Source organism: Erithacus rubecula, assembly GCF_903797595.1.
Source record: "Erithacus rubecula genome assembly, chromosome: 1".
Taxonomy (NCBI): domain Eukaryota; kingdom Metazoa; phylum Chordata; class Aves; order Passeriformes; family Muscicapidae; genus Erithacus; species Erithacus rubecula.
The window spans coordinates 110,957,065-110,976,145 of record NC_136658.1 but is presented as its reverse complement, the minus strand read 5'-3'; the positions used below and the strand labels follow the sequence as shown (position 1 = coordinate 110,976,145).

Genomic DNA, 19,081 nt, shown 5'->3' with positions numbered 1-19,081 from the left:
GCTGCTTTTCTGTTTGAACCTGTGATTTCTTCTCCCCTCAAATCACTTTTCTCATCCTTTGCCTAATCCTCACAGCAGGCAAACCTCATTGTGGGTGTTGTGGTTTTGGCACATCCCATTCCAAGGCACATTCATGGCTTGGTGCATCATCCTGTGAACTTTGAAAAATCCCTTGGAAACCTGGATTTTGCCTCAGTCCCTCTCAGTCCCTCCCCCTAGGACAGGGGGAATGGTTCTGCTCTGCCAGAGGGCAGGGCTGGATGGGATATTGGGCAGGAATTGTTCCCTGGGAGGGGCTGGGATGGAATTGCCAGAGCAGCTGTGGCTGCCCCTGGATCCCTGGCAGTGCCCAAGGCCAGGTTGGTTGTGGTTCTGAGAAACCTGGGATAGGGAAAAGTGTCCCTGCTCATGACAGGGGGGTTGGAATGAGGTGATCCTTACAGTCCCTTCCTTCCCAGACCATTCCATTGTCTTGGGTTTCAATCCAGGCTGTGCCCAGCAATGTGTGTTCTGTCCCCATGTGGGGCAGTGCCCCTGATCTCCTGGCACATATTCTCTGCTCATGGGCCATCTTTAAACCAGCTGGGCAATCATCTTTATCTTCCCACAGCCCATCCTCCCTCCAGGAGATATCTCCTGTTCATGGCCACTGAGTCCCAGGGCATGGCTGAGAAAATTCCATCATCCCACTGGGAGATGCTCCAGCCAGGGCAGGAGCCAAGCCTTTCCTACCCAGAGAAAAACTGACATTTGGACACCAAGGAACCTTCTTCCCACTGCATTCCAGAGGAAAACCAGAGCCTTGCACATCATCCCTGGAGCTTCAGAGGAAACTGCCCCTTCTCCAGGAGCACTGCTCCAACTGAGCCACATCTGCCCCTGCAGGAGGATGCAGCACCATGGAATGGGACTGTGCCACCACCCTGACTGACTGACTGTGCCAGCTTGGATTCTGACTCTGGCAGGGTTGGGATTGTTCTGTGTAATGCTGCATTGCTATTTGAATTGTCCTAGGAAAGAACTGTTATTCCTAATTCCCATCTCTTTGCCTGAGAGCCCCTTAATTTCAAAATGATAATACTTTGGAGGGAGAGGGTTTCCATTCTCCATTTCAAAGAGAAGCTTCTGCATTTATTGGCAGACACCTGTCCTTCAAACCAGGACATCCATGATCCCTTGGCACAGCACAGGAGCTGGGAACAAACCCTCTCATGCCCTGTGGAGCTTTGGCACAGCTGCAGGTGAGCAGGGAAGGTGTGGATTCCCTGGAAAAGCAACGCCCTGTGTGAGCAGGAAAGGTGAGAAACACTTCCATCCCCAGCAGAGCCATTCTAGCAGGGAGGAATTCCTGAAGCAGATCAATCCCAACCTCACCATCCCTGCAGAAGCTCTCTGAGCACAGCAGCAGCCCTGGGACTGTTTCTTCAGAGCTGATCTGCTTGGAACAAGGAGTCTCTGTGCTGTCATCCCACTAATGCAGCTCCCATCAATCCCAGAGCTGGGAAAAGCCCCAGGGTCACTCCATGAAAACCCAGAAAGGGGAAAATCCCACACAGCTTTGGTGGGAAAATTTAGGAATTTAGGATTGTTCCTTGCATTTACTTTAGTGTTTTTTTTTGGTTTTTTTTTTTTTTTTTTTTTCTGAGCCCCAAACCTGCCCTGGTGCTAAAGATTTCCATGGAATTCCCACCCTGTGCCCAGGGGCTGCAGCTCTCCAAGGGGACTCCCAGGAATATCATGCAGAGGGGGGAAGAGATGAAGGAATAACAATTTGGAGAGGCTGAGAAAACTCAGTGGAAATTATATGGTGGGAAAAACTTTGGGGAGCAAGGTGGGGGCCAAAAAACATGGAGAGATGCAGTGTTAAGATAAGAGAAAAAATTTTTAAATGTCTATTTTTAATATTTTCCCCTGCCCCTAAAGGGTTTTTGGAAGGGAACAGAGACTGATTCAGCTGGATGAGGGTTTGTGCACATGACTGTGCTGGAAAAGATTCTCTTGACAGCAATTGTGAGCCACTGATTTGCAGCATCCTCACTCCTGCTCAAGTTCTCTGGCCAGCCCTAAGCCTGATTTATCTCCCAGCAGGATTTTATTTTGGTGACAGAATAGCTGCTCTTATTGGAGTTGGGATGTGGGGACACACACACCCACAAAAATCAGTATATTTTGACCACAAATCTAGGAATTCTGAAGGGTGGCACCAAAAAAACAAACAGCAAAATCAAAACAAATTAAAAAAAAAAAATATATACAAAACCAACAAGAAAAAAGCTGCAGGGCAAACAGATCTCTCGAAACTATGTAACCTTTTCATCTAGAGAGGTACTTTGTTTTCCCTAAACAACATTCTGGGAAGGCCTTTTATCAGGGGAAAAAAAAAAAATAAAGAAAAAAAATTGGGAAAACGCTCCGAGGGTGGCGTCTGCCTCATCCTTGCTGCTGCAGAAATGTCCAAGAGGAGCTGTGCAGAACCAAAAAATAGATTTATTGTTGTTGGGCTGAGGGCAGTGGTTCAGCACTTGGCATGGCCTCTGTTTACAGCACAGACAGGAAGTTCTCCCAGCCCTCTGCCATTATTTTTCTCCTGTTGATGTGTTCCGAGCGGGAATTTATTTGCCCCGATGAAATTTTTACTAATGAGGCAGAGAGGGGTTTTTGGGTGCTGGCAGAGCCCCTGCAGGAATGCTCAACCTCGTCCCACAGGGTGGTTTTTGGGGGGTTCAACCCCTGTGAGGAGCAGGATTATCTGGGGGGTTAATTCCTCCATCAGGAATTCACAAATTTGGCTGCTCGGAGCAAATGTGCCCAAAAAACCCTGGGAAAGGATTTTCTCCTCTTCTCCTGGCACTGCATCCCTGCAGAGATTTTATCCCCTTGGAGAGCTGGGTTTGCTGCTAAACCTTATCCCAGAAAATGGTTTTGGGGAGTCCAACCCCTGTGAAGAGCAGCATCATCCATGGGGTTAATTCCAAAATCAGGGATTCACAAATCCAGCTGCTCAGAGCAAGCCCAAAGCACCTCAGGCACTGGGAAAGGATTTCCCCCTCCTTTGCTCCTGCCACTGCATCCCTGCCAAGGTTTCCATCCCTTGGAGAGCTGGGTTTGCTGCTCAGCCTCATCCCTGAGAATGGTTTTGGGGAGTCCAACCCCTGTGAGGAGCAGCATCATCCATGGGTTAATTCCAAAATCAGGGATTCACAAATCTGGCTGCTCAGAATGAGGGAGCACCTCAGGCACTGGGAAAACATCTAGTCTCCCCTTTTCCTGACACTGCATTTCTGTTGAGGTTTCCATCTCTTGGAGAGCTGGGTTTGCTGCTCAGCCTCACCCTAGAAAATATTTTGGGGAGTCTAAGTTATGCATGAAGCAGCATCGTGCATGGGGTTAATTCCTCAACCAGGGATTCACAAATGCTCAGAGTGAGAGTGCCCAACCTGGGCATTGGGAAAGGATTTTCCTCTCCCTTCTCCTGCCACTACATCCCTGCCAAGGGCCAGCCTCATCCCACAGGATGGTTTTGGGGTGTCCAATCCCTGTGAGGAGCAGCATCATCCATGGGGTTAATTCCTCAATCAGGGATTCACAAACCTGGCTCCTCAGAACGAGGGAGCACTTCAGGCACTGGGAAAAACATCTACTCTCCCCTTTTCCTGGCACTGCATCCCTGCCCAGGTTTCCATCCCTTGGAGAGCTGGGTTTGCTGCTCAGCCTCATCCCTGAGAATGGTTTTGGGGTGTCCAACCCCTGTGAGGAGCATCATCATCCATGGGATTAACTCCAAAATCAGGGATTCACAAATCTGGCTGCTGAGAACAAGGGAGCACCTTAAGCACTGGGAAAAACATCTACTCTCCCCTTCTCCTGCCACTGCATTCCTGTTGAGATTTCCATCCCCTTGGAGAACTGGGTTTGCTGCTCAGCCTCATCCCACAGGATGGTTTTTGGGAGTCCAACCCCTGTGAGGAGCAGCATTATCTATAGGGTTAATTCCACAACTGGAGATTTGCACAACCCTGGCTGCTCAGAGCAAGCCCAAGGCACCTCAGGCACTGGGAAAGGCTTTTCCTCTCCTTTCCTCCTTCCCTGCCAAGGTTTCCATCCCCTTGGAGGGCTGGGTTTGCAGCTCAGCCTCACTGGGATTGCACAGAAGTCTTGGCTCAAATTAATGATGCAACCAAGCCACCCTAAATCCCTTAAAAATAAATTTATCACTCCTGGCCTTTGCTTTTTAGGGGAAAATTCAGCATTCAGAACAGAATGGAAGGAGAAGAGTCCTTGGAGCAGAGTCATGGAAGCTGAGCCCAGGCACAGCCCCTTCCTTTCACTGAGTCATGGAATCATGGAATGATTTGGGATTGGCAGGAACGACAAAAATCATCCCATTCCACGGGCAGGGACACCTTGTGCTACCCCAGGCTGCTCCAACCTGCCCTTGGACAATTCCAGGGATCCAGAGGCAGCCACAGCTGCTCTGGGAATTCCATCCCAGCCCCTCCCCACCCTCACAGGGAACAATTCCTTCCCAACATCCAAAGAAAATTCCCATTCCCTTCCTCTGGCTGCCAAACGCCACATCCTTATCAATCCAAACCCCAAATAAATATTTTACTTTAAACTCTATCAATAGACCCTTTTCCCCTCTAGTTGATTGCTGATGGATTTCTCCTATTTTCACCCCATCTGGCAAACTCTGCTGGTTGTGACTCCAGGATCTGATCCCACCTCCCCTGCAGCATTCCAAAGGCTTGGATCAGAACCTGGACGCCTCCTTAATTCAGGTTTTACGACCCTGCTGAAGGGCAGCATCCTCTGTTTTGCACATACTTTTATAATTTTGAGTGCATTTCAGGCAAAAAAATAAAATCCATTTCAAGCAAGTGCTCAAATAACGCAGCCTGCACAGAAGGAGCAAAATTCTGGCTTGGGAAGACCAATAAAAATAATTGGATTTGAAATCCTGGCCAGTAATTTTTGCAGTTTGAGTATTTTTGAGATTTTTGTCTTAGAGTGAATTTTTTTCCCCGGGAATGATATCCAGAGGGAAAAGTCCCGACAGCAGAAATTGTGCTTGGTAAAATCCCTCATGTTCTACAAAGCTACACCTGCTTTGGCTCTGTGGAATTGAAAAATACCACAAAGTTTACTCCAATTCCTCTAATCCTGAGGAAATATAAGCATGGATTTAATTTTCCATCCTCTCCAAGGTACAGTTTTTAAAACTCTCCTGCAGCTCCAGCTCTCAGGTTTAGATTGAAATCTCCTGCAGCAAGCCAAGACACTTCTCCATTAGCTACTCTTAGGATAACCCATTAATAATAATAATTTTCATCTGCAAAACATGTTTATTTGTTGGGATTTTTGGAATCTTACATCCTCCTTAAAGATAGGAACTGGGATTAATGATTCCATGAGGAAAATATGTCGTGTTCCCCAAGCCACGGAGCTTTCCCACTCCAAAATAAGTATTTATTTTTCATTTTAGCCAATGAACTTCTACTGTGTCAGGCTTTTTTGCATCAGATCCATTTCATCAGAGTGACCTAAACCGGTTTTTTTATCCACTAAAAAAACCAGGGATACGTTGCAGCAGGAGCAGTCGGAAGCTCGGAACGTTCACGGACGGAGGGCGGAAAAAAATCAAGATTAATTTTGTTTTAAGCAGGTAATCAGGCCAAAGGGGGAGCCTGAGATTGGCTGGAGTTTTAAAAGGACATTTTTCTTCCCGAAATGACTCGGTGGGGCTCCTGAGCCAGACGGGCAGGTTTGCCCAGCAGCGTTCTCCAACCGGGCCGAGGAATCGCAGCCTTGGATCCCGGCCAAACCCAATGGAAATCTCTTTGGTTGAGGGAAAAAAAAAAAGCCAAAAAAAGCTTTTCTACCACATCTTCGGGTTTTGGGTGATTTGTGATAGTCTCACTCCTATTTTAGGAGTGAAGAAAAGCAAATGTTTTGGGTTTTTAACTCTGAACAAGGCTGAGACAAACTGGGTGTGTTGGGCACGGAATGAGGCCGAAACTTTGGCTGATATTTGGTGCCAAATATTGATATGGGGAAACCAACCCCCACATTACAGTGACCTTCCCAAAACCAGGAGGAAAACACGGAAAATAATGTTGGATTGCTGGATTTCAGGGAAGAAAGTGAAATTTTTTATGAAGAGTGTCAAGAACGGGAATTTCCTCCTCGGATGGGACAGAGCTGTGGCTGCTGAGGGGATCTCAAGGTGGGCTTTAAACCTGATGATCAGCACTCAAAACCATTCCTGATTCTCCGTGGGGGATTCAAAACGAGGATTTTAACCCCGCTGAAGCCCACAAGGAGCCTGAACCGAGGCAAACTCTCAGCCCCTGCTCGCACAACGCCCCTGGCACGGCATTATCACCGGTGGCACTGAGCTGATCCCAGCTCAAATATTCCACGGCAAACAAAGTCGGGGTTCATTCTCCTGCAGCGAGGTATCAAAGGCAGCAGTGCCCTTTGAAGCAGCCACCTCCTGCTGCAGGCTTTGTGCAAATGCCGCAGAGCAGCAGCTCCCAAATCCCGCACAAAAGCAAACAATCCCCGCCTTTGGAAAACAATCCCCTGGCGGAGGAGTAAACAAAAGCATCCATTAGTCACCGCCCCGAAGATGGGCAGGTGAGGATGTTGAACCTGACTAAGAGCACGCAGCGTTCCCAAATCCATTTAAAGGATCCCCAGCACCTGGATCTGGGCATCACACCTGGAATGCCCAGGTTGGTGAGAGCGGCTCCAGCAGGAGGGTGAGGGTTCCCTATCCCAAATAAATGGGGCCTGCTCTGTCCCAGCTGCTGGATTTTGACCTTGAGGCTCCCCCAGTTGCCTGTTATGATTTCCAGCCTCATTACCATGGCCAGGAACTGAACTACAGGTTTGTTTTTATGAGCTTCTCCAGCACTCTGCCAGCTATTCATTTGAATCTTCTAAACAGTCAGCTCTGAATCATAATGCAAATTCCATTTACTGAAAAGGTGGTACCTTTAATATTCCAAATGACCACGTTTAATGACTGATACTTTTAGACATTACAGCATCTCTCATGTTTTCAGTAAATGGATATAATTTGCTCTGCATTACCCTATTATTATTCCTCGCTGGCATTACAAGGCGACGTTCTCAGCTGCGGGTGTTTTCCATTTGAAGACGACCCAAACAACACAATTTGAGAGGCAGCTGCCTCTGTACCCTCAGCTAAAAACGCTGCAGGACCCAGAGGAAAACTGCAGGGGGATTTTATTCCTAAAATCTGTTTGGTGCTGGCTTTTTGCAGCCTTGTGGCGGTGTTTGTGTTGGAAGGGTGTCCACGGGTGCTTTTCACTTCAAAGGTGAGGAAAGGCTGTTGTGTATAATCAGGAGAACTTCCTCCTCTCCAGCCTGACACATGTGGAATAAAACCAGAAGTGGGTCAGCTTTGGGACTCTCCTGAAAATCAGGAATCTGCGTGTGGAACCAGGACATGGCTTGGGTGTCACATGGGAACAGAGGGAGGGGACAGAAATCCCTGACCTGTGAGGGACACCAGAGCACAAATTGCTCCCAAATGAGACCTCCTGAAGTTCAGCAAATGCTTCCCTGTTGCTAAATTGTCCTGGAATATTGCTGGAATACCATAATGCAGAATACCATAATGCCAATTTTAAAGACAAATTAAACAGAAGGAAAAAGATAACAAAATACCACCTGAATTCACACTGGAAATGTGAAGGATTTTCATCCCTGACCTTAAAAGACAAAGGTTGCTCCTTCTCCTGAGCCTTTACTGAGCCACAACTAGCTGGCTTCTCTTTTGGGGTTTGACTGCACCTCCCTGAAGTCCCTTCACCATCCTATTTGTTTATTTTAAGTGCTTCTCTTGGAATTGATGGGATTTAGGATTAAGGAGGGAAGTTTTAAAGGGTATTCTGCTGATTTTTTTGGGGATGAAGGTTTGTGCACCTGCCCACTCACAGGCAACACATCAGCTGCTGTTTGCAGCTTCCTAATATTTTTATATAGTCCCAATCTAAGTCAGCTTCAACTCTTGTTTGTTATTTATGCTCCATAGACATTTTATTTCCACCAATAACTACTGGTTATGGCAGAGATAAATCAGATTTTAAACCCCTCTGTCCTGCCTGGTCTCTCCTCTCCATATTGCAGGAAACATCAACAGCTGTGACTTGAATTTTGAGAGGGGAAAAAAGTCAGAGGAAGAGCTTTCAGCAGGTCAGGAACCCATAAAATTTTTAGATCTATGTGGAAATTATTTGTATTTTTAACCTCTCTCTCTTGCAAAAACAGTTTTTGCAGAGAGCGCTGGGGAGCCCCGCGATGACCACAAGCTGAAAATTCTCATTTGAAATGGAAAATCTGCCACTTAAACCTAAATCTGTCACTTAAACCTTTCACCATGGGTAATACTGTGCTGCCTAAATTACCAGGGGTGGCTGCCAGAATTGTCACTCTCTGGGTGGGTTTTCATTATTTTTTTTTTTCCCAAGGGGATTTCACCGCTTACAAACCAGAGCAACGCGGAAAATAGGCTGGGAGAAAACCTGAAAAACCCACAATTCCCTTTGGAATGGAACTTTCCAACATTCCCTGGTGGATAAAACTCCCAAATCCACATCCAGGGGCAGAAAATGGAACTGGAACCCCCCTCGTTCCTCTACCACTCCTGCCCATGTGGAAAACGGGTTGGGAGAAAACTCAAAAACGCATCCTGCACCTTTGAAACTGTTCTACATTTTCTTCTACATTTTCCAGCATTCCCTGGTGGATAAAATCTCCCAAATCCACATCCAGGGGTAGAAGATGGAGCAGGAACCCCCCCTCATACTTCTGCCAATTCTGCCTATGTGGAAAACGGGTTGGGAGAAAACAAGAAAACCCACAATTCCCTTTGGAATGGAACTATTTTACATTTTCCAGCATTCCCTGGTGGATAACAACTCCCAAATCCACATCCAGGGGCAGAAAATGGAGCTGGACCCCCCTGTACTTCTGCCAATTCTGCCTATGTGGAAAACGGGTTGGAAGAAAACACGAAAACGCATCCTGCACCTTTGGAACTGTGCTACATTTTCCAGCATTCCCTGGTGGATAAAAGCACCCAAATCCACATCCAGGAGCAGAAAATGGAACTGGAACCCCTGTTGTAGCTTTGCCACTTCTGCCTATGTGGAAAATTGGTTGGAAGAAAATGCAAAATCCCACCCAGCACCTTTGGAACTGTGCTACATTTTCCAGCATTCCCTGGTGGATAAAAGCACCCAAATCCACATCCAGGGGCAGAAGATGGAGCTGGAACCCCCCTCATACTTCTGCCAATTCGGCCTATGTGGAAAACGGGTTGGGAGAAAACGCGAAAACTCATCCTGCACCTTTGGAACTGTGCTACATTTCCACACATTCCCTGGTGGATAAAAGCACCCAAATCCACATCCAGGGGTAGAAGATGGAGCGGGACCCCCCTCGTACCTCTGCCGCTCCTGCCCACGAAGCGCAGGTCGTTGAACCGCGCCACCTGGTTCTTCATGGCAGCCGTGGCGTTGCGCAGCTCCGCCGAGTAATTCTCATCATTCCCGGCCATCACTGTCACCAGGGTCCCATCAGGAACGTCCCCCAAGGCCACCACCTGCGACAGCAACAGCAGAACCCTCAGTTCCCTTCGTTTCACTGAGAAGTCAAAGCGGGCGGATGAAACCGCGGGGAAAATCTGGGTGGGCCAAGCGGGTGTTGGAGGAGATGGGAATGGGATTTGCTGGGATGGGAATTCTCTGCTTCTCCCAGATGTTGTTCCCTTGGTTATTCTCTAATCAGGGATTTTCAGTTTGAGGACAGAATCTGAGCTCTGAAATTAGTGCCACACACGCCCGCTGCGTGGTGGATGATTTGCTGCTACGCAATGTTTTCCAGTCTGGATAAAATAATTCTAGCTCTTCTCCCTGTTTCCTGGAGAACCAAAGGACCTAAGATAGTGAATTTTTAAAATATCATTGCGTTATCATTACTTATATTCTTTAAAATGCATCTTTTTTCTCCTCATCGTGCATTTCTACCACTTGAAATCCAATTTTTCTTAACGGTTGGACAGAAAATTTGTGGATTTCTACTATTTGAAACCTGATTTTTCCTAATGGTTGGACAGAAATTTTGTGCATTTCTACCACTTGAAATCCAATTTTTCCTAATAGTTGGACAGAAATTTTTCTCCCTCAATACACCTCCGAAACACTCAGCATGATGTGAAATGAAAAATGCTCTGAGAGGAAAAATAAAGAACATGAGCTTTCCAAAATCTCTGCAATTGTCAGTAAATAAATTCAAGTAGCAGCGCTCCATGGTTTGATTTATATCAGGGGCTCTTAACAGAGCTGCCCAAGCAGAAATCCAGAGCAAGGCCATGGAAAATCAGGCCTCAATCAAATGTTTAATCCCAATTTACTGAACAATTCCTTTCTTTCCTTCAGGAGCATCAAGCAAATAATTAGCAGACCTCACCCTCGAGTGGATGGATGAAAATCGTGACCTGAATTAAAGACTTTCCCCTTATCCCAAAATATTTGTGTTTCTTGGTGCCAGAATCCACCAAATCTTTGGGAACACAGGATTCACTGGGTTCTTGATGAGAAATAGAACAATTTCTGAATTTAAATATTCTGATTTGTTTACACTGCTCACGCTGGTTTAATGATGAAAAATTTAATTTTTCTTGTATCTCCCTGAATTCCCCAAACAAATTCCACCTGCTGGGATTCCATGGACATCTGGGATCTCACCCCTTGTCCTCTGACAAAAAAAAATCAGAGTGTGAATTATTTAATATGATTTTCTTTAGAGCCCACTGCTGTTTCCCCAATTCCACAACACTACCACCACAGAAAACCACCAACCCCCCCAAATAAACAAACCCAGAGGTAAAAATCCAGCTTGTTTTAATTCCTCTTTTGCCCTCTGGAAGAGGAACCAGCCCTGCATTGCGTCCTCTGAGTTGCAGCTCGAGATTTTCCTTCCTCTTAACATTTTCTGACTTCAGTCCAGGCACTTACAATTGGCTGAAGTTTCTCACAACCTGATTTTATTTCTCTTTTCTGATCTCTCTGCTCTTTCCAAACGAGACCAGCAGCTCCTTTACTCGATCCAACCCTGATTTTTACTCCCCAGCCAAATCCACCCCCCAAAATCTGGGAGAATTCCCCATTTTTAGGGATTTCCCAGCTCTTTTTTTGCCACAGCAGGTTGAGTTTTTCACTTCTGTCCTCTCCCTTTGCTCACCCCTAACCCTGATTTTCACTTCCACATGCAAAGCTGAAATCTCTGGGTCAAAATTCCCTCTTTACATCTTGATTTCAACTTCCTCTTTCCCCGTTCCTCCCCAGATTTTTTGGGTTTTTGCTCTCCTCTCTGGGCTGTAATTCGGTTTTTCGGGCCTGCTCTCAGCTCAGCTTTTCAGATTTCCCTGATTTTGGCAGAAATGAGGCCCTGCTGGAAATGCTGAAACTTGGAAATCATCACAAAATCAGCAACTCTGCAGCCAGTCCTTAAAAATTCCTGCAAAACCTCGATGCACCCACATCTGATAGAGAAAAAAGGGAAAATCAGGGCACTACCCTGCCATGCAAATACTGAATTTAAGGGAATTTATGCCAGGATTTTCATCTTTCACCAAGTTTTTAATTGATCCAGGGCCAGTTGTCTCTGACAGAAATATTTTCAAGCTTTCAAATCCCAATCTCGGCAATAAAAAATGGGAAGGAAAATCTTTAAAAACGAGTCAAAAACTGACCCAGCCCAGAAAAGAAACTGGACTTGAAAGTCACAGACAATAGAAACAGAAATACAAATATTTCCATTAGGAAAAAAAAAAAAAAAAGACTAAACAGATAAGCTGGGACTTGTTACTGGAGTTATCAAGGACTTTGTTGTACTTTTTACCTCTAAAAATTTGCATTTCCAGAGGAGCAAGAAGAAGATCAGTGTATTTAAATTTCCTTCTCCTGCATCAATTAATCCAAATTGGCCTCTTAAATTAAGATTTGGATTCTTAACAGCACTTGAACAATGAATTTATATGGCACCTTATTGGTCGTTGTGAATTATTTTTAGAGTTTTTCAGAATCATTTTTAAATTTAGGGAAAACCAATGAAAATTGATCATTTAGGTTTGAAATAATATCCCAATCCTGCAGAATTTTTTAGTGGATTTTTCTAAATGTGAGGAGCAACCTCTCTGTCTGCCTCTTTTTACTCCTACCACAAATAAAAATAACAAATACTCGATAAAACTCAGCACTTTTTGACAGATGCAAACAAAATATTGGCAGCAGAGCAATGATCTGAACTGTTGTTTTTTTTGGTTTTTTTTCCCTGATCTGAAAAACCCTGATTTTTTCAAACAGCTTTGCAAATATTTAATATTTAGCAGAAAACCACTGAGATATGGCAAATTCTACCAAAATTGATTTCCCAGGATAGAGAATTTGGGGAAGATGAAGAACAAGGAGCCAGCAGGTGCCTCCCAGCCCCGAAATTCCTAATTTTTGGGTGGGTTTGATTAATTTTTAAATTATTTTTTCTCTCTCCTGGCTATTTCCAGGTTGAATTATTCAAATTTTCCAAACTGGAGCGGGGTGAGCACTGTGGGTATCACTGAAACCCCTTGGAATTTTTATTTTTTCTACATCCTTGGGATATTCCCAGCTTCCAGGGATGGGGATGGGGCAGGAGAGGGAAGAGCCACTTCTCCTAAATTTTCTCTGCCGCGTCGGGATGTGGCTGGATCCCCCAGAATTTCCTGGATCCCCCAAGAAAAAAAAAAGGGATTTTTATCTCCCTTCCCGGCGGGTGGAGCGCATTTCACTCCCGGCCCTTTTCTGCCTTCCAGCAGGAAAACTTCTCTGCTAATTACAGCCCGGTGCGTGGGGAAAAGTGTAATAATTAATCGAAATGTGGGAATTTAGGAAGTGACCCCGCGATCGGTTCCTCCCTTTGCCCCGCTCTTATCTGCGGGAAAAACAAGAGCAGACACAATAAAACTTTTCCCTCGTCAGCAGGAATTCCCAAAGCTGAGCTGATTCCCTTCTCCCTCGTTTCTCCTCTCCTCAAAACAGAGGAAAGGCTCCAGTCTGGTGGCCTTCAACACTCAAAAAAAAAAGAAAAAAAAAAAAAAAAAAAAAAAAAGTTGTGCAGAAGCAGCCGGGGTTTAAAAAAAAAAAAAAAAAAATATAAAGCTCGGGTTTGACAAATCCCGATCCTAAATCAAGCCCCGGGGCTCCCAGGAGCGGCGTGTCCGTGCGGCTCCCGGCTCGGATAAAAGGATAAGGACAAGAATTCCCTTTTCCTCCCCTCCTCGGGAGCCAATCTGCAGCAGCAGCGAGAAAAGCAGCGAGTTCAGGGAGTCAGCGACAGTCCCGGGCCAAAAAAAGAGCGTGAGCGAGGGGAGGATGATTTTACTCCCTGGGAGGATGATTTTACTCCCTGGGAGGATGATTTTACTCCAAAGGAGGATGATTTTACTCTAAAGAGGGATGATTTTAATCCAAGGAGGATGATTTTCCTCCCAATGAAGATGATTTTCCTCCAAATGAAGATGATTTTCCTGGGAGGGGGGTAACGGGAAGGCAGGAAAGCGCCACAAGCATCCCCCGCACCGCCCGGGACAGGAGGGAGCCGGGATGTTCTCTCCCATCCCCTTCTCCCCATCTTTTCCAGGATTTTTCTTGGATTTAGCAAAAGACTCTGGAAAAAGGGGGAGAGCTCCAAGCGCTCTGCCCGGGTTAGGCCGCGACTTTTGCTGTTTGTAAACTCGGCCAATAAAAGAGGAAATGTGGTTTTTGGGATTGTCGCTGGGTTGTTTTGTGGTGTTTTCTCCCTCCGAGTCCCTGGCAGGGGGAAACCCGGCACGACCCGGGCTGCGGGCGGGTGTCCCCGTGGGTGGCAGAGGGACAGAGGGACACAGGGACAGAGGGACCTGCCACCACCCTGGGCGACTTCTGGGAAATCCCGGGGCTCCTTCAGTCCGTACCCATCTGCGGCATCTGCTCCCCAGAGCAGCCAAACTCCGCGGGGCTGGCTTTTGAAAATACAATTTATTTATTTCTATTTTTTTTTTTTTTTCCTTAAGCGGAGCCGCCTCTCGCTAACAGATTTCTGAATGGGGAGAAGAGGCTGCAGGGAGCTTTTCCCAGTCCCGGCTGCCACCACTGGTGCCCCGAGCGCGGCCGGGAGTGGGAAAGAAGGGAAGGAAGGAGGGAAAGGATGGAAGGAGGGAAATGATGGATGGAAGGAGGTAAAGAAAAGGATGGAAAGAAAGAGGGGAAGGATGATGGAAAGGAAAGGAAAGGAAAGGAAAGGAAAGGAAAGGAAAGGAAAGGAAAGGAAAGGAAAGGAAAGGAAAGGAAAGGATGGAAGGAAAGAAAGGAGGAATGGAAGGAGGGAAGTGCAGAGCGAGCCTCGTGCAGACCCAAGCCCCCATCCCCGGGATCCTTCCCTGGATTTTTTCCCCCCATCCCCGAGACCCTTCCCTAGATTTTCCCCCCCATCCCCACCCAACCCCTACCCAACCCTTACCTTGAAGGCGATGGGCAGCGTCTTGTTGCAGCGCCAGTGCGTGGGCAGCACGGAGCAGAGGAAGTTGGGGCTGTCGGTGCGCACCAGCTCCCCGGGGTGATCCGCCAGGACCTCCACCATGCTGCGGTCGGCGGCGCGCAGCTTCCCCGGCAAAGCGCCGCTGTGCTCGGCTCCGGGCAGCGCCAGCGGCTCGCTCATCTTCCCCGGGCTCAGCGTGGTGGAGGGCGGCGTGAAGCGGCGGCTGGTGCTGGTATCTACGGGGATACGCATCACAACAAGCCTTTAGAGCCACACAACACCTCCGCTGAGTTCCTACACGGCGGCCACGCGAGCGCAAATCCCGCTCTCCGGGGACCAACATACACGGGCGCGGGTTGAGAAGTTGTTCCTGCGCCAGTCCCTCCCCGGTTAGTTTTTGGGTTTTTTGGTTTTGGGGGTTTTTTTTATGCTGGTAGCTTTAACTCTTGGTTTTCTGGCCAGGCGGAACAGATCCCGTTAATCCGATAAGCGCCAGGGTCGTGCGGGCGCGGCTTTACCGGGACGCGCAAAGTGAGCGGCGCCCAAGCTCATCCCAAACTCCCAGGAAAAAAAAAAAAAAAAAAAAAAAATTAGGGAGGAGAGCAAGCGCAAGCCGCGGCCAGAAACACGCGCTTCCCGGTTTCTTCCAGGTGATTTCTCTCCGGTCCCAAGAGAAACCAAAATGAGCCGGCGTCTTCCGGAGGCAAAAATCGCTCTTTGAGGGAAATTCGGGGCTGTTCTTCAGAGGAGGCGGATCGCGAGCTCGGCTCGCTGAGCAAAGGTCAGCTGGCTACAACTGGATATAAATTCACGGCCACACACTCACGCACACGCACATCTACTGGACTTCATCAAATATTTACAATAGAATCTGTGGAGAATTTAAACACAACAGGAATCCATTAATGTTCTCCGCCAGATTTTTTTTTCCTTATTTTTTTCTTTCTTTAAAGCAGCCTTGAAAATGAGTTTCAGTAGTTTGGTTGGCGTTGCTCTAAGAGCGCTCGTGTCATGACCTTTCAATCATTCTTGCGCAAAAAGAAGAGAAAAAAAAAAAAGCTCAGTGCATGGGATTCAAGCTTCAAATCTCTATCTTTGGTATAACGCTTTTCATGAACTTAAAGAAAAGTCACAGCCGATCGCAAGCGCCGAGCTGAGAGGTCCAAGAGCTGCAAACACGGTGTTGGGGATGTTGGTTAAATTGTGGGTTCTCTCTGTGGTTTTGTGTGTGCAACAGCGCTCTCTCTCTCCCACTCACGTCCTCCCCAGCAGTCAAACCAACAGTCTGCAACAACTTCGGCGCTCGCTGCCATTTTTTTTTTTTTTTTTTTTTTTTTTTTTTTTCGGTATCTCAGACAGTTCTTCCTCTAATTCGGCCACAGGAACCGGCTGCTTAACAATATTTGAACCGCAGCAGGTGGAAGCCTGCTTTGGCAAGCATGGCTTTTCTCCCTCTCCTCCTGCGGGATGGAGCCCGCCGCGCACGCAGAAACCCAAAAACCACCGGCGAAAGCTCGAAAAATAAAAAAATTAAAAAGCGAAAAAAAAAAAAGAAGCGCCAAACACCAAAACCCACACAGCCAAATCGCTACTTTTGACCGGCTGAAATCTTTTCCTTCCGCGAAACGAGGCGGCGGCGGCAGAGGGGGTGACCCCAAGACGGCGAGAGAGGCGGAAAGCAGCGGGGGCGACCAAACCCCCAAAGTTGCCAGCCGGGTTTAGAGCTCAGCTCCAGCCGGGTTTAGGAGCAGCTCCAGACGGGTTTAAAGATCAGCTCCAGCCGAGTTTAAAGATCAACTCCCAACCGGGTTTAGAGCTCAGCTCCAGCCGAGTTTAGAGAGCAGTTTCAGCCGGGTTTAGAGCTCAGCTCCAGCCGGGTTTAGAGCTCAGCTCCAGCCGGGTTTAGAGAGCAGCTCCAGCCTCCGCTGAGCCCCGGCGCGTTCCCAGGGCGGGGAGCAGCCGGTGTTTCCCTCGGGGAAGCAGAATTCCTGCCGGGATGGGAGCGCGCCCGGCCGGCGGCCGCCGGGCTGGCTGGAGGTGGCCGGGAGCGAGTCGGGGCGGCGGAGGCGTGCGGAGGAATGTCATTCCCCCGGTGCTTTGCATACGGGGAGGGCACCGGCCAATCACGGCCCTACCGGGGCGCGGCCGCGGGCCGGGGGCTCCCGGAATCGGTGCGGGGCGAGCGCAACCCGCTCCCCCGGGGCACCGCGGCTCCGAGCCCGCCCGGGCACCGGCACCCCCCGTTCCTGCCAGCCCGTGGCCGCTGCTGGCCCGTGGCTCACGGAACGCCCGCCCCCGGTGCCCGCAAGGTGCCCGCAGAGCCGCAGACACCGCCCCGCCACATGCGCGCTCCTCTCCCGGTGGCCCCCGCTCCTCTCCCGGTGGCCCCCGCTCTTCTCCCGGTGGTCCCCCCTCCACCCCAGGCACTCTCTGCCGCGGGTTTTTTTTTGGGGTACACCCCTGGCGGTCCCCTCGGCACGGTCACCGCCAGCCCGGTGTCCCCTTGGACACAGAGCGCGGCGCCGCTCGCTTTGTCGGGGCGGTGGCGGCGCTCGCAGGCAGGGCCATCCCTGCCAGCCCTCCTACTCCTCCTCTTCCTCCTCCTCCTCCTCCTCCTCCTCCTCCAGGCCAGCGCGGGGACAGCTCGGGCAGAGCCACGCGGCCACCAGCAGCTCGCCGGCCGCCGGTGGCTCCGGGCCCGCGGAGCCGGTAGCGAGGATGCCGGGTGGAGAGGCGTGGCTGTGGGGTCGGGCTGGGGATTTTTGGTTTTGGTGGCTTTCTTTTCAATTCTTTAAATTTTTTTTTTTTTTTTTTTTTTTTTTTTTTTTTTCCTGGTTTCGCCGATTCCGCGAGGGAAACCCAGATCGCGAGCGGGGCGATCCCGACCCGACCCCGCCGCGCTCTCGGCGCTGTTTTTGCGCTTCTCTCCTCCAACTCTCAAACCCCTCGGCCGCCGCATCCTCGCAGGATGGATGGATGGATGGATGGATGGATGGATGGATGGATGGATGGATGGATGGAGGGATGGATGGATGGATGGATGGATGGATGGATGGATGGATGGATGGATGGATGGATGGATGGATGGATGGATGGATGGATGGATGGATGGATGGATGGATGGATGGATGAAGGATGGATAAAGGGATGGATAACTGGATGGAGGTGGTCGCAGGGACCCTCGGGGGGAGCCGCGCTGGGGGCGGCGGGGGCGCGCTGGTTGCAGTTCCCGCTGTGGCCGCTGGAGGGCGCGCGCCGCCCGTGGGCCGAGCGGCACCGGGAGGGGAGCGGGGAGACTCCGGGATTTGGGATTTGGGGTCGGGATTCGAGTTTGGGAACGGGAGCTGCGCCCACCACGTCTCCTCCTGTCCCTACAGAGTCTGAGACCTCCCGCATCCCCGGCACAGACCCCCGGGATTTGGAATTTAGAGTTGAGATTTAGAGTAGGGATTTGGGGTCAGGATGTGGGATTTGGGATCGGGGTTCAAGTTTTGGGACGGCCGCTACGACCTCAGGAGCTGCGCCCACCACGGCTCCTCCTGTCCTGACAGAGACTGAGACCTCCCGCATCCCCAGCACAGACCCCCGGGATTTGGGATTTGGGGTTGGGATTTGGGGACGAGCGATCCCTACAACCTCGGGAGCTGCTCCCAGCGGGGTCCCTCCTGTCCCCACAGGAGCTGAGACCCCCCCTCACCCCCGGGACAGCGCCCCGAGCACCCCACGGGCCCAGGGGATGCTTTGGGGACACGCAGGGACGGAGCCCCAGCACTGCCATGCTGAGGGGTTTAAAACAATTAATCTGAAAAATATAATAATTAAACCGGCGGGGAGAACTCGGCGCCTGCTGCCAGGAGAGGGGACAGCTCCGGGAGCTGGCACTGCCCATCCTGGCACTGCCCAGCGGAATTTTCGGCTCCTTTTCCCCCCCAAAAAAAGCGAGTCCGCCCGCTCCGCTTGCAACAGGTCCCTGTTTTCAAGCAGCCGAATTTGGCGCTTGGATTATTTCACACCAAGTTCCTAAATTTTAAAAATTTTTCCTTTTGAATTTTTTTTTTTTTTTTAATCCCGCGTTTCCCACTTCATCGCATGCAACGCTCCCGAATTTAAATTACTTTTCTATTTTAAGAGGAAAAAAAAAAAAAAAAGAATGGCTGTTACAAACCCACAGTTTAAAAACCATCTGGGCCGTATTAGTGGCTGATAACTTTTTACGGGCACGGCGGAGATAAGAAGAATTATTTTACTGATGTGCATCCATCTGCAAAAATGTGAAAAAAAAATAGCTTTTAATCGGTTCTCTTTTCTTAGTCGAGAGGTGGGGAGGATTTTTCTATTTAAATTCGCGAATGTTTTGAGCTGAGTTTCACTCCCTGCTTTGCATCTCGCCTCAATTCGAGCGAAATAAACACGAAATAAACACGAAACAAACGCAAAATAAACGCAAAATAAACGCGCCACACGCTAGAGACGCAGAAAACCCCACGATTTA

General features: G+C 48.9%; 2 protein-coding genes across 5 annotated transcripts in view; one reads left to right on the top strand and one right to left on the bottom strand.

The window, feature by feature from the left end:
• RUNX1 (RUNX family transcription factor 1) overlaps nt 1-19,081 on the bottom strand; it is a 260,592-nt gene that overhangs the window by 198,907 nt on the left and 42,604 nt on the right. For 2 of the 4 annotated variants that reach the window (XR_013775127.1, XR_013775128.1), the window contains exons 1-3: nt 16,388-16,671; nt 14,572-16,318; nt 9,481-9,637 (exon numbers count right to left, since the gene is read on the bottom strand). Coding sequence is in view for 2 of the 4 variants with exons in the window: in XM_079312588.1 (XP_079168714.1) it covers nt 9,481-9,637; nt 14,572-14,825 (411 nt within the window). In the remaining 2 variants the exon portion in view is untranslated. Of the gene's footprint in view, nt 1-9,480; nt 9,638-14,571; nt 16,319-16,387; nt 16,672-19,081 lie in introns of those variants that run through there. The other 2 variants (XM_079312588.1, XM_079312587.1) reach the window with 1 other exon arrangement.
• The window catches only part of IFNAR2 (interferon alpha and beta receptor subunit 2), an 844,054-nt gene that overhangs the window by 791,495 nt on the left and 33,478 nt on the right, over nt 1-19,081 (top strand). The window lies entirely within an intron of this gene.